The sequence below is a fragment of the Protopterus annectens genome, chromosome 6.part0 (assembly GCF_019279795.1).
Source record: "Protopterus annectens isolate FY-2018-M chromosome 6.part0, PAN1.0, whole genome shotgun sequence".
Classification (NCBI taxonomy): domain Eukaryota; kingdom Metazoa; phylum Chordata; order Ceratodontiformes; family Protopteridae; genus Protopterus; species Protopterus annectens.
The window spans coordinates 402,007,582-402,021,271 of NC_056737.1; the positions used below are offsets into that span (position 1 = coordinate 402,007,582).

General features: G+C 36.7%; 1 protein-coding gene across 2 annotated transcripts in view; it reads left to right on the forward strand.

Moving 5' to 3' along the window:
* LOC122804338 (spectrin beta chain, erythrocytic-like) overlaps nt 1-13,690 on the forward strand; it is a 2,132,081-nt gene that overhangs the window by 1,727,793 nt on the left and 390,598 nt on the right. For both annotated transcript variants that reach the window (XM_044074141.1, XM_044074142.1), the window contains one exon: nt 9,178-9,262. In XM_044074141.1, coding sequence (XP_043930076.1) covers nt 9,178-9,262 — 85 coding nt within the window. The remainder of the gene's footprint in view (nt 1-9,177; nt 9,263-13,690) is intronic.

Below are 13,690 nucleotides of genomic sequence, written 5' to 3' on the forward strand. Positions count from 1 at the left end.
TCTGGTTTCAACAACACATGTCCTAATCAAGACCTTCAGAAGCTGCCCTGGGTCAAGACCTTTACAAACTTCTCTGGTTAAGACCTTCAGAAAATAACAGCTATGCATGGCATGTCCATTTCTTCCACTCATTTTCCTTTTAATTGGCCAAGAGTACAGCTGAACTTGGAAAAAACTTTTCTTGCCTATTACACCGAGTTTCACAAGAAGGAGTATATTCAATATTTTATGGAAAAGTAAGCCAAATTCCAGACTACTTCCTGCAAAGCAACCAGACATTTCTGACTTTTCACAAGTTTTCTGATCTGCTTTTTCCCCTTAAACATAACTGCACACTTTGCAAGGAAAATATATCATATGTAAAGAATTAAAAATTAAGTACATGCACTATAATTATTGTAATGTAGGCAATCTCATAAAATAATCTGTGTATCACTTTGGATATTATTTCTTTGCTAGATTTTGGATAATCATTTAAACCACCTGTCACATATAGCAAAGGCTGACAACCTATTTTGAGCACAGAAATAAAAATTGATGACTTCTACTCATGTGGGATGTTCAAGTGCTATAGATGCAAACTCCTGGAATGATAATTGTGTAAGTGAATATGCACATGTATTTTAAATAGACAGAATATATAATTCATTACAGCCAGTAAATAAGATTTGCAAGACACTCTGTAAAAAGAGGAAATAAAAAGTAAGCCTTATCAAGACACTCCCCATTTTGGACCCCAGTGGATTACCAAGACAAGTGTGCCTTTAGCCTTTAGCTTTAGAAGAGTGTCTTTAGCACTGGTGTGAGGGACTTGCCAACCCCCTACATATATAGCCAAACATTCTTACAGCTCAAGACACTTTAGCCTGTCTTAAGTGGTGTAAATCTCATTATTTATGATAAACCCATTTGAAAGGTTCTTCTGTATGTTGCCTGGGCATCTGCTGCACCTGTAGACTTTCTGTAAACACACCAGTAATCTTGTAGTCAAGCAATTACTGTGTGAAAAAAAAACTATAACTTCAGCTTGGGCTCAGTGGGGAAAATTCAGGCATTTCTCTCTCTGAAGTAAGTATGCAGAGGACAGATACATTCAAGGCTTAAATTATAAACCAGTGGCCATTTGAACACAGCTTAAAAATATTAGTACATCAATTGTTTATACGTTGCTAACTGGCATCCTGGCATCCCAGCCCAGAAATGATGGATGAGAGCTTCAGAGGTATTAACTCTCCAGTCTTGACACCACAACACAAAGCAAAGCTGATAAGCCTGGAAGTGAAGAAGAGATCAGCTCCAAGGAAAAAGCCCTGGGCCTAGATGGAGTAACTACTGCTCAATATAATGCATACCTCTTAACTGCCCATGATTTTGTATAACATCCCTGATTTTGCATCATATTTTTGCCTTGTCTATTGTAAATTTTTTGATTTTCTGGACAATCAGTGAGGACTGCAGTCAGTTAATAATGCCAGGTGTTACAGTTTCGTACTTGTCAGTCTTCATACTTTTTAATAAAACTCAGAAATGTAGTTGGCTCAACCTTTGCCCTGTGCTGGTACTGTGATGTAGCAACCCTCCCCATCAGTTCTTCAAGTGAAGAGCAAAACAAATAATTTTACTGTATTAAACCAATTATTACAGATCTAAAAGCAAAAAAAAAAATGTTCAGATGCATAACAACCTCTTTTCTCCTGCTCACCCATTCAGGTCCTGTTTCTGTGACCTGCTCCCTTCCCTCCTGTGATACAGTCAAACCTGAGTACTGTAGCACTCCATGTGGGGTCTAAACTGCACCAACAGCTGCTACAGTTTATACCCTGCCTGTACTGAGCACTACAACTCTCGGGATTTAGTTAAAAAAAAAAAAAAAAAACTCCTCGGAAACTGTAGCAAATTGCTTGTTACAAATGTAGCAAACAGTTACAAGAATTTATACCCTGTCTGCAGAGAGCAATATGGCACTCATGTTTTAGTTGAAAAAAAATCCTTATACAGTTTATACCCTGCCTGCACTGAGCGCTACAGCAGTCAGGTTTTAGTAAAAAAAAATATCTTGCTTTCTTTCTTTTAAACTGTAGCAAACTGCGAGCTACAATATAGCATGCAGTTGCTACAGTGTAAACCTCACACAGAATGCTACAGCGCTCGGGTATGACCACAAATGCAATACCGGCTTTTAAAAGCCAGTATTGTATTAAAGAAAAATCGAGACCAGCTGACAGCACACCCAACACTTTGCACCTGGGGCAGTTGCACCTCTCACCCCACCCTAGCTCTGCTGCTGATAAAAGTGCTGTTCTGTTCACCTGAGTTAATCAGAGTAATGTTTACAAATGATTCCTGAATGTGGCCCTTTGTCCTCTCCTCCCCTTTATTTTTGACGTTGTTCTGAAACTTTTTCAGCAAAGAAGTTGAGAATTATGCTGTCCTGGAGATTAACGGTTTTCACTAATGCTTGGATTATGTCATGATTTTTTACACACAGTTGCTTATCAGTTATTTCTATCTTTCCAGAATTCATTAAGCCTCTGAGTAGCTGTCGGTCAGAATTGCACGACTCAGTACTACAAGTCCCAACATTTCACAACTTTAACATGCAATTCTAACAAAAAAAACACCTTTAAAGCATTTTCATGGAGGCTTTGCTCATCGTGTATCCTGCTAACATGAAAGGCCTGCAGCCCCACATCCCTGCTGCTTACATATGCTTACATATACTTACTTCAAAACTGCAGTACATTGGATTAGGTAAAATGTCACAAAGTATTGCAGCCTCATACATGGTATATTTTCACTTAGATTCACATTTGCAGTTCCTTTTACCAAAAACTGTAATTATCCATAGAGTATCAACTGGCATTAACCTCAGAACAAGCCAGTTAACTCAAGGCCAAGTGACATCTGCCGCCACTAAAGTTTATGCTGTTTTTCGAAAGTTGACAAACTGTATAATCCCTGTTTTACTCACAAGGATCAAGTAGCACTTGTTGGGCACACTTACCATGCAAGAACCCTAATATGGCACCCCCTAATTAAGTTTAGATACAAATTCCCCATATTTAGCAATAGCTATAGATTTTCAAAACATATTTAATACAATAATTCCTTTTGGAGAATAAAGAGGCATAACATGCTAAAATCATATACTGTATAGTTTTTAAACCATAGACATTAATGCTTCTGCCTCTGTTTGTATTCATGACATAGAGTCACATATTTTTTCATTAGAAAATGGAGCCAGACATTGGTGCCTTGTCTTTCCTTTACTGTTTCTTAATTATAGAGGCATTGGCTTGTAAACTTAGAATTTCAGTGACAGTAAATGTGTGCAAGTGTTAAAATAGGGATGCCAAGATCATGCCTTCTTTATCTGACTGTCTTGTCCTCACACTTAGGTTCATAGGTGTGTACAAGGATAATGGCCCTGGAACCTTTGCAAGCCTAGCCCATAGGATTACCCAGGCATCATGCCTCCCGACATTAGTTCCCAGTGCCTCTGTCAAGTAGAGCCACTGGAATGATCCCCGGGGTGAATTTTCCATTTCCCATCCACTTATCAAGATTTCTCTTGCAGAGGGCCAGTGAGGTGCCCTGTTTGACACGTATGGAAGTCTATTCCATAGCATGGGCAGTCTGTGGGTTATGAATCTGTCCCTCCAGCACATTCTGTTGATTGTGATAATGAGGTTGAGGTCTCTGGAACGTGTGGTGTGGAGGGATTGGAATTTCTTTAGATGTATCATTTCTAACAGAGCTGGGTTAGACATGGCTTTGAATGTCAAGCAGAGATCGCCTCTAAGTAGGCGATATGAGACAGAGAATAGTTGGAGTTTTTTTGAGTCTGTCCATATAGGACAAGTGTTTAAGGCCTAGAGTCCTCTTTCTGAGGTACTTTTGTGGCCTCTCCAGTTGTTGCAGGTGTCTAGTGAGGTACATGCGAAATGGGGCACTGTACTCGATGACTGGCCTAATGAGGGAAGAGAAGAGTAGAGGGAGACAATGATCTCTTTCTTCCTGGATGCAAAACCTTTAGTAATGAGATGTGCCACATAGAAGGACTTTCTGACCACAGTGGCAATGTGGTGGTCGAAAGAGAGGTTGCTGTCAACCTGTGTTCCCAGATCTCTTATAACGCTTTGTGTTCAGTGGACTACCATTGATGTGGTAATTCATGGGAACTGGGTTTTTCCCAAAGGGGATGACGACACATTTTTTGGCATTGAGCTTAAGGCCATGGTTCTGACACCAGTCAGTCTCAGTGAGGCCTTTCTGTAGGATGTCAACATCACTTGGGGAGTTAATAATAGCTCCCAACTTGCAATCGTCTGAGAACTTTGTCAGCCAGAGTCCCTTCGTGTTGGCCTGGACTTCAGAGAAGTAGATATCAAACAGGAGAGGACCCAGGACTGAACCCTGTAGAACTCCACTTGTGACTGGTTGGCAGTCTGACTTGTCAGTCCCAGCTGTAACTAAAATTATTGAGGAGTCTGCTTATGTCTCTTGGCTGCAGATATGGAAGACCTAATAAGACGAAAGTCAATGCTAGGCATGGTAAAATGTTGTTTGTTTTTTTTAACTCACAAAGGCTCCCAATCACAGCTTCTTTGTCTTTTAACGGAGTCTTTTTCAAATCTGAACTTTAAAAAATAAACTTGGGAAAGCAATGAATTATTTTGGAATTGTTAATTTGATGTCTTTTCAGAGTTAATTTCCAAAATGCCCAGTGAACTACTATATGTATAACAAAAGGCAGGTGTTATTCTGTAAGTGGATAAGGTTTGTTGATGCATATTTTTGGCATAGACCTTTTACCCTGATAACCTTGTAACTTTTAGGAGAACCATACCAACCAGATGACAAGCCTTTGATGTTTTAAAATTTTGGTTCTGTAGGTAAGGAGTAGGACTACTACTTATATCTTCATTTTCCTGACCTTTTTTACTCTGGTTAGGGAAACATTTTTTTCTGCACTGTGGAGTATTAGATAATAGTTTACTGGGTCAAAGAAACTTATTCACTGGTACAGAGAGTCCCTCAACCTACCAGCCTAGATTTCATTATTAATAAAGGATGAAAGCACATTAATCTAGGACATATCTAGCTTTGCAGGTATAAAGTGAGAGATTTCTAGCCTTCCTGATATAACATCTTTCATACAAGCGTCTTGGGGGAAGGGGACTATGCTTTCTGAGTTCCTCCATCATTGGACTCTTATTATTGGGCTTTAATTGTGTCTAGCACACCTTCTGTTATTCAGGAATTAAAAGACAAAGAAAATACTAAGTAATTTTTACAGTTATTTTGTATTTTTTTTTTGTTTACTTTCTTCTTGCTCAAGCAAATATAAGGTGCTTCCTATTGCATGAGATATTTCAGTCTTCTGTTTTTGGGAAATGTCAAGTTTATTCCAGAAGGAGGATTGCATTTCAAGAGGTAGATGTATACATAGTGCCTTTACCATGAAAAGGACAGTTCTTAAAAAAAAAAAAAACACACACACACGCAAGAATAGCACTAAATCTCTTTCTTGGAGTTATCCCTTGCCCACTTCCCTTACAACATGTATTTTTTTTCAGGACAGCACGAGAAATTTTTTTTCTCAAATCAGTGCTTAAAGAAAACTTTGTATTTTTCCATGCAACTTGCCATCAGCACATCCCAGTGCTCGTGTCATTTGTTAGACTCTCCCCCCGACTCACTCTGAAGAGTTTGGGCCAGTGAGAAGCTTAGGGCATTTTGGGACTGCACATCATTCACTGCAATGGAGGGTTTTTCTATTATGGCATAGCCTCACCCCCCCCCTTGTGTTATCTGGTTCTATATATATCCAAGGGGAGGGAGTGCAATGAGGACATGCTGGTGTATCTCCCCACCTCTGTAGCAGCTCAGCCAGTGTTTGACCCCAATCCCCTCTTTTGATAACACCACACCTTATGCCCCCAGCTTCCACTAGGGATCATATATGGGGAATGCCTTGCAACCACCCTTCTCCCCTGGGATGGACACTACAATTTCTGTTCCAGCAGTTGAGATGCCTGAGCTGCTAATCGAACTCTGGTCACTTGGGCCAGAGTCAGGGCTTTTATCTTTCTATGCCATTGTGCTGAAGTAAAAAGATTTCTATTCAGGTTACTAGACAGACTTCCTGTTAAAATAAACCTCCATGCTTCAGCCTATTCTGAGAACTTTAAAGTTTTAAACACAAAAAAGGAGCTACTGAAGCCACTAGCAGTAGTCCAAAACACGCTGGTACCAGTACCAGCGTGTTTTGGACTACTGCTAGTGGCTTCAGTAGCTCCTTTTTTGCGTTTACAGCGTTTGTCTACTTAACTTTAAAGTTTTATTAGCCAGCACAAACTCATTTTCACATGATGTTGAGCAAGGGTAGGGTTCTCTTACAAAGGCTATTTCTTCTTTCAAATTGATTGTGTTTGTTGAACATTCTTTCTTGTCTCAACCAAGAGGGAGAAAACCAGGAGACTATTTAAGCATCTCAAAGTCATATAGTTCCATCAGTTTTCCCTGGTTGGTCTGAAGGTGGATGGATGGCATTGTAAAATACTTTTCTGGCATATTCAACATCAAAATAGGTTCCTTAGGTTCCAGGTAATGAGATGAGATTTCTAGTTTTACACTTGGCAGATTTGCCTGGAATATTCACCTGATGCTGCTTCTAGCCTTAGGACAGCTAATACTGAAGTAAGTTCATGTTTAAACCAGTCTAGGTAACAATTATATTGAGCCTGAGTTCAGTCAGCATCTGATAGTCAGTATAAATCTGGAGATTCCCTGTCCATATTCCATAAGATTATGTCAAAAGAAAATCAAGTGTCATCTCTAGAATGGAAATGTTTTTAGGTTCAGCCTAAAACGCATTATAACGGAAAGTTTTTTCTGACCCACATAGAGTGGCATGGTCTCTTTCACTGAATAACATCATTTTGTGAGGTCACGTCTAAAAGTACCATGATTGTACAACATGCCAGCTTTCGTGAGAAAATGTAAACATTACCTGTGGAATCTGGAAGCTCAGAATTTAGATTCTTTGGATCAATGAACAATCTCTAATTGAAGTCCTGATAAGCGAGTTTCAGTGGTGTATGGACACAGCAGTCATAAACCTAAGAATACCATTTTAATCACCCACATTGACTGAATATTCCAGTTTAAGATATGCAGTACTTATGCAGACAGAGACACTGAGGGGCTTGGTCTCCATCTCTCAAAAAGATTCATATCTACCAAAAAGAGACAGTGCCATTTTTCTTAGGTGAGATAGTGTTGCAAGCCAGATGTTGGAGTTCCCCAGGTACCTTGGACATCTGAGCTGTAAAGCTATAATACAGTACAAGGAGGCATGCTGTCAGACCATTTGTTCAGATTAATGTTGAACATTTGGGACCTAGAGTTGTCCATGATGCCTCTGTTGCAGATATTCTACCTGCCAGGCACAATGTCTTACAGGACATTCATCTGAGTAGTTAATCTATTCTCTAGTGATTACTATAGGTAGTGCACTAGAATAGGACTCCAGCCAAGTCCTTTTTTGCATCAGTACAAAATTCTGTTTTACATAAATGTTGGGCCAGAATATAGGATTCCCCCTCAAGGGCTTCAATACACAGCCTGTTTTTATTTTTCCAGATATTTGATTTAAAAAGTCTGTTAAAAGAAAAAGAAGATGCAATTGATTCCCAGTGCTTCATTTTGATCCAAATAGCCATGTTCCTGCCTTCTCATGGAGTTTACAAGCAATTTTCTTCAACCTTCTCTTAGCAATTTTCTTTAGATCCAGCATCAAGGTTGGTATTTCTTCCTTCTATGGACGCTCTTCCATCCCTCAGTGTAGATGCTGAAATTCTGATCCCCAATAAGGAGTTATTACAGGTATCATAGTTCCTCCAAGAAGCCATTAATCCTTGTACCTAGGAAAACTTACCTGACAAAGTGGAAGACATTCTCAGTGGTGTGATAAATAAAAGTTAATACCTAGTCCAGGGATAACTCCACTAGGTCTTCAGCTGCGTCAGTCATTACTTTCCTAAGTACCTTGCTTGCTCATTGATTGAGACTTATTCATTGCCTTATGAGCTTTGCTTTACTGTGATCCTCCCATGGTCTCTAGGTCTACTGTCAAAGTACTTACTAATGGGAATGTTGCATATTAAGTCTTCTAAGTAAAGAACATTTAGTTTTGAAATGAAATCTTATTTTCACCCTAGTTTCTTTGATTAAACCTGTATTCTCTGTGCCATGACCATTTCCTTGATGGAAAATGATCTTATTAATAACAACAGCGTCATCTAGGATGATGTCAGAGCTACAAGCTCTCATATGGTCTGAACCTTCCTTGAACTTCACTAAAGTCAAAGAGGCTAAGCTGCCATATGCTCCGAGCCTTGTATGATCTTTCACAAAAACTGTCTCATTCTTCTAATCATACTTTTCTACTGAAAGTTATTCAGAACATTGCAGTGACTCAAAATATTCAACTCTCATATTTCTTCCCTGCAGAAGAAGAAATTCTTTTGAGGATGGGCTATAGAAGGCAGTTACTTTCATTGATTTCCACAGCTAGAAGTATCAGAAAAACAGGTCTTCATCTTGTTTTTCACACACCTAATAAATTGCCTGCTTCCTTGGATTAACATCGTATTCCCTGTTGAACTTCTGGGATGATGATCTTGCTCTGTTTTCTTCAGATAATCCTTTTCAATAACAAACAGAGGTCACCTACTTTTATAGTGATTACCTCCTATAACTATAGTTTTCTGTACAATTAAATGGCCTCTTTCAGATAATTATATATTTCCATTTCTATGATGTGGAATTCTAAAAGTGCTCAGAGATCTTGCTGCTTGTAAAATGTAAAAGTAGCTAAGAAAAAATTGCAGCAGTCATCCCTGTTGTCTAATTCATGTATGGCCAGTACAGAAAAAGCATTGCAGTTGACTGAATTAACAATAAAAACATTTTTTTTTTCTATTTGCAAGTTATATACCCGGTGAGGCATGCCCCATGTCTCATATATGAGAATGTACTGGCATATGTACTTTGTTGTCTGTTTTCCTAAGTCATGACACTTTAAAAATAAATAAATTAAATATGAAACAAATCATATGCTATCCAAAAGTGTGGTGTTTATTTTTTGTGTGTATGTGTTCTATATTTTAGATAAAAGAAAAACTGGCACAAGTCACTGAAAAGAGAAGTGAAATGATGACAAAATGGGAAGCGCGTTATGAATGGCTTCGCATACGTAAGTATAATATGCATGTCACTGTGCGAGATATAATGTCTAACATGCAGTCTTAATGCCTTTTGTCCATCAGCTGAGAAAGTTATCTAGGCATGCTTGTATGATTTTAACCCAACAGTCTGTAAGGATCAACGCCATATCCTATAAAGAAATCAAAAGCTATAGCTATATACAGGGATCAAAAGTTGTAGAAATAAAATTATTGGGCTTATATCAATACATCTGTTTTTGACAGCTGTAATGTTTTAATTTACAGTATAGTAATTTTACTACTAGTTCATACATGCTTGTCTGGACATTAAATGTCTGTACGTCTTTGTCATTAACTAAAGTTAGGGGAGAAAAAGATTTATTTTGGAGCAACCCACATACTAAGTTCATAAACAGTAAATTAGCTAAGTATCATATTTGTGTAAACTGTTGCACAGCAACTGCAGTTTGTTCATGACATCTTTTACTATGTGCCTGCTGAACTCAATAATGTTGGTGCAATTATGAAACTGCTGTAATTCAAGAAATTAATGTGGCAACTAAGATTGAATGCATGTAAGCTGCTTAAGTTGGATGAGTTTATTACTATGTCTAGCATATTACAATTAAAAAACTAACAAATTTTATTTATTATGATAAATTATGGTTGGTGAAGAATTAAATTTATATGTTTCTAATTAATTTGTGAGGTTGCAATATTTCACAATGATATAACATCTGTGTAGATGAAGTACAGTACCAAACCACATAAGAAACATCCAATGTTCACGAAAAGCTGCTATAACAGGAACAAAACACGTTGGCAATTCTTGGAATCAAGCAAATAGTTTATTGGAAGTAAAAAATGAGCGCTTTCGCGTGGTCCATCCACGCTTCATCAGATGAATCACTTAAAACTGTTCAAAGTTTATATACAACCGCTCAAGCGCGGGAAAGTCTGCTCATTAATCAATTAGCATCTAAATGATGCTAAAATCATTAAAACCATTAAAAACATTTAAGCATTTGAATATGATGTTAAACTCAAACCTTGAGCTACTATATACTGTTATACTTTCAAAGAACACATATGCGTGTTCTTATATAAATATCTGTAATATTGTTATGACCAATAAATAAATAAAATAAAAAATATATGTATGAAATAAAGCATTATAACACTTAATTAATAATTTAACTCATTAATAAAAAATTTTTGTGTTTATACAGATCAAAATTTACAAAATAGTGAATAAAATCCATCACTAATATATACAAATAAACACTTTTAGCCAGTCATGATCATATTTAAGAAAAATCACTATAGATGTTATAGAACCTGCCCCCTAGCTATTGAGCATGATGTTATAGATATATGCATAACATTATGGGGTGCATCAATAAATGTCAAGTGAATTTCATATAAATTCAAGTGACATAATGTGACTGCTTTTTAACTTAATTATACCAAATATATAATATATTAAATTCATCCTTAGGCCAAGTATATATATATATATATATATTGTTAGATACAAATGAATTAACAAGCACACATCTGATCAAATAATAAATAATTAATAAAACCAAATAGAAAATGTTATTAATAAATATATATGATATAACATCGTGTGGCAATAAAAATAACGTTTTTTTTACATGTTATACATATAATTTTAGCTAGAACTGTGTGTTTACTAATTATCATTTAACATTTTAGAATTTAGGGCAAAATATATTTTATGAGTAACAATGAAATAGTTTTTAATAATTTTGTATGTTTAAATCCGGTTATCTGGTATTTAAGTGTGCTACCTGAAGTATTATACAACTCTGATGACATCTGAATTATAAAGCTGAAAGCACTCAGTTGTACAGCAATTTGCAGTAGTATTTTTTTATTTAATTTCCATCAAATATTAAAGTTGCTCCTCCAAGCCAACTATTGTGGTTACTTTTCTGTGGAGACCAGTTTGTTGAATTTATAAATCGCTCAGGTGCTTGAGTTTTAGTTATTAGTTGTGTTTTCCTTGACTGGTATGGCTTCATTGAATGACAACCCTTTAGTGCACTGGAAGATTGTTTGCCTGGAGATTTCGTTGACGTTACTGCTACAGCAGAATGAGTCCCTTGTGAGGGTATAAATTTTACAGAGTGTGAATGGTAATTCTTTTATTGCATCATCCGAAACTAATGAAAGAACAGACACTTTAGATGTGACTTTACATAAGGAAAACAGTGTGGGTTGTACTACAAGTGGGAATTCTAAAGTGTTGAGAATTGGTGGTTTTGAAAAAAATAGACTCATGGCTGAAAACTCCATTTCTTTCTTTTTCTGTTAAAGAAGCAAGTAATATAGTGAGTGTGATACCATTCATGTCCAGTTGACTGAATTAGAACATTGACTGGTTAGGAATTTACAGATAGAGAATGTATATTTATCTGAATTTGTTTGTTTCAAATGAGTTCTAAAAGGCTTACAGATGTGGAAATTTCCTTTGGGGTTCAGTTGAGTTCTGTTTTCCATCATGAATTGTTGGAGCTGTTTGATAATACTGGATGTGAATTCAAGAAACTTATGAAAGGAAGTTAAGTTCCTTAAAAAGAGATATTAAGGAGCTTAATGAAAGTGTTATGAGAGACCTTTTTACGATGCATGTTTTGGACTATAATAAGATATTTGAGAAGGAAGATGAAACAGCAAACATGAACAAAGAGAGGAAGCAAAGAAAACTACTGAGAGATAAAGAAGAATATGAATCCCATAAAGCTAATCCTAAACCAGCAGTATATGGAATTGGAAGAACTGAATTTGAGCCTGTGTATAAGAATGGGAAGGAAAAAGAAAGTAGAGGTGAACATTTGTATACCAATGAAGAAGTTCTTAGAAATCGACCAAGTGGGCAGATCTGAGAGATTAGCCCAACAAAAGGCCATTCATTACCAACCTGAAACAGCTGGGACAGACACAACAGGAAACAGAACAAAGGTTGTGGCAGAGGGAAGGAATGGTAGAATATGGACCTTGTGTGCAGATATCGCATTCTTCCTCTCTTGTTAAAAAATCAGGTTACTTTAAAATATTCAATTTGACCAGTGTTAATTTGCCTGAGAGTATCTACAGGCTACTTATTTGTTTGTTTGTTTGTTCAACATTTGTTTACTGGGAAAGTCTGACTTGGAACAAAGCCAATTTTCAGTGGAGGCCTGGGGAGAAATGCTCTAGATATGTCTTTGTAATGTGGGAGGAAATCCACACAAATGAAGCGAAGACATGCAGACTCCTTACAGAAGGCATCCCAGCTGGGAATTGAACCGGAGAACCTCTGCTGTGAGGCAACAATGCAACCACTGCCCACTGCACCATTTGTATAAATTAAGGAAGGTTTTAATTTTGTCCCAGCTGCCAAGCTGAATATAGTTGCTGCTTTAATTCAGCTTCAATTTTATGCTAGGAAACTTAACCTGAAATTGTTTTTTTCTGACAAAATAACCACCCCATCCCTTTTAGATGATAAGCTTGTCATATATAACAATAAAAGCATATTCATTCCCCTTTCAGATCCTATGGTCAATGTACTTTAACCGAGATATGAAAACTAGTTCAGAAAAAGTTCTGGGGGGCAATGGCACTTGAATGACAGACAACCTTACTTAACAAGAAAGAAAAGGGTTGACTGAATTAATCACAGATAAAACCATGTGGATTGTGAAACCTGATGAAGGTGTGGGGGGAGGGTTAGTGGATTATGTGGTATATTCAGGCAAGATTATGTCTATATTAAGTGATAAACATACGTGTAAAATGTTTTCTAAGAATGAGATTAACATCACTTATCAAAAAATTGATTTTTACTTCAAGATATGATTTTTCAGGGAGCTTTATGGATGATGTACTGTTGGATTATGTAGTAGTCAAAACGCTTGTAATTCCATTAATATTTGGGATTCCAATAATTCATAAAATAGGGTGGATCCTCCTTTAAGACCTATTGTGGCAGCCAGAAGATCTAAGACTTAGCCTTTGGCAATGTATATAGACAATGAATGTTAGAGTTTATTACAATCCAAGATATGTATTTTACATGACTGAAGACATTTACTAACTAGTCTTAATACATTGACACACTTAGACAATGTCATATTTATTACCTTAGATGTTAATTTATTTACAGTAATTCCTCATACAGAAGGCCTTGAGAGTTTTTTTTTTTTATCAATGCTTGATAAAATGAATTTTTTGCTTCTAAATCATTTGTGTTGTACACACTTATAGAAATGGTATAGTACAGCAATTATATTTATTTTGAGGGGGAATATTTTCAACAGAGAGCTGGTATAGCCATGGACACAGCATACTCCCCATTATATGCAAACCTGGGCCTAATAAAATGGGAAGAGGAATATGTATTCCCATTTCAATATTTTAGATACATACACGTGTACTACAGATTCTTA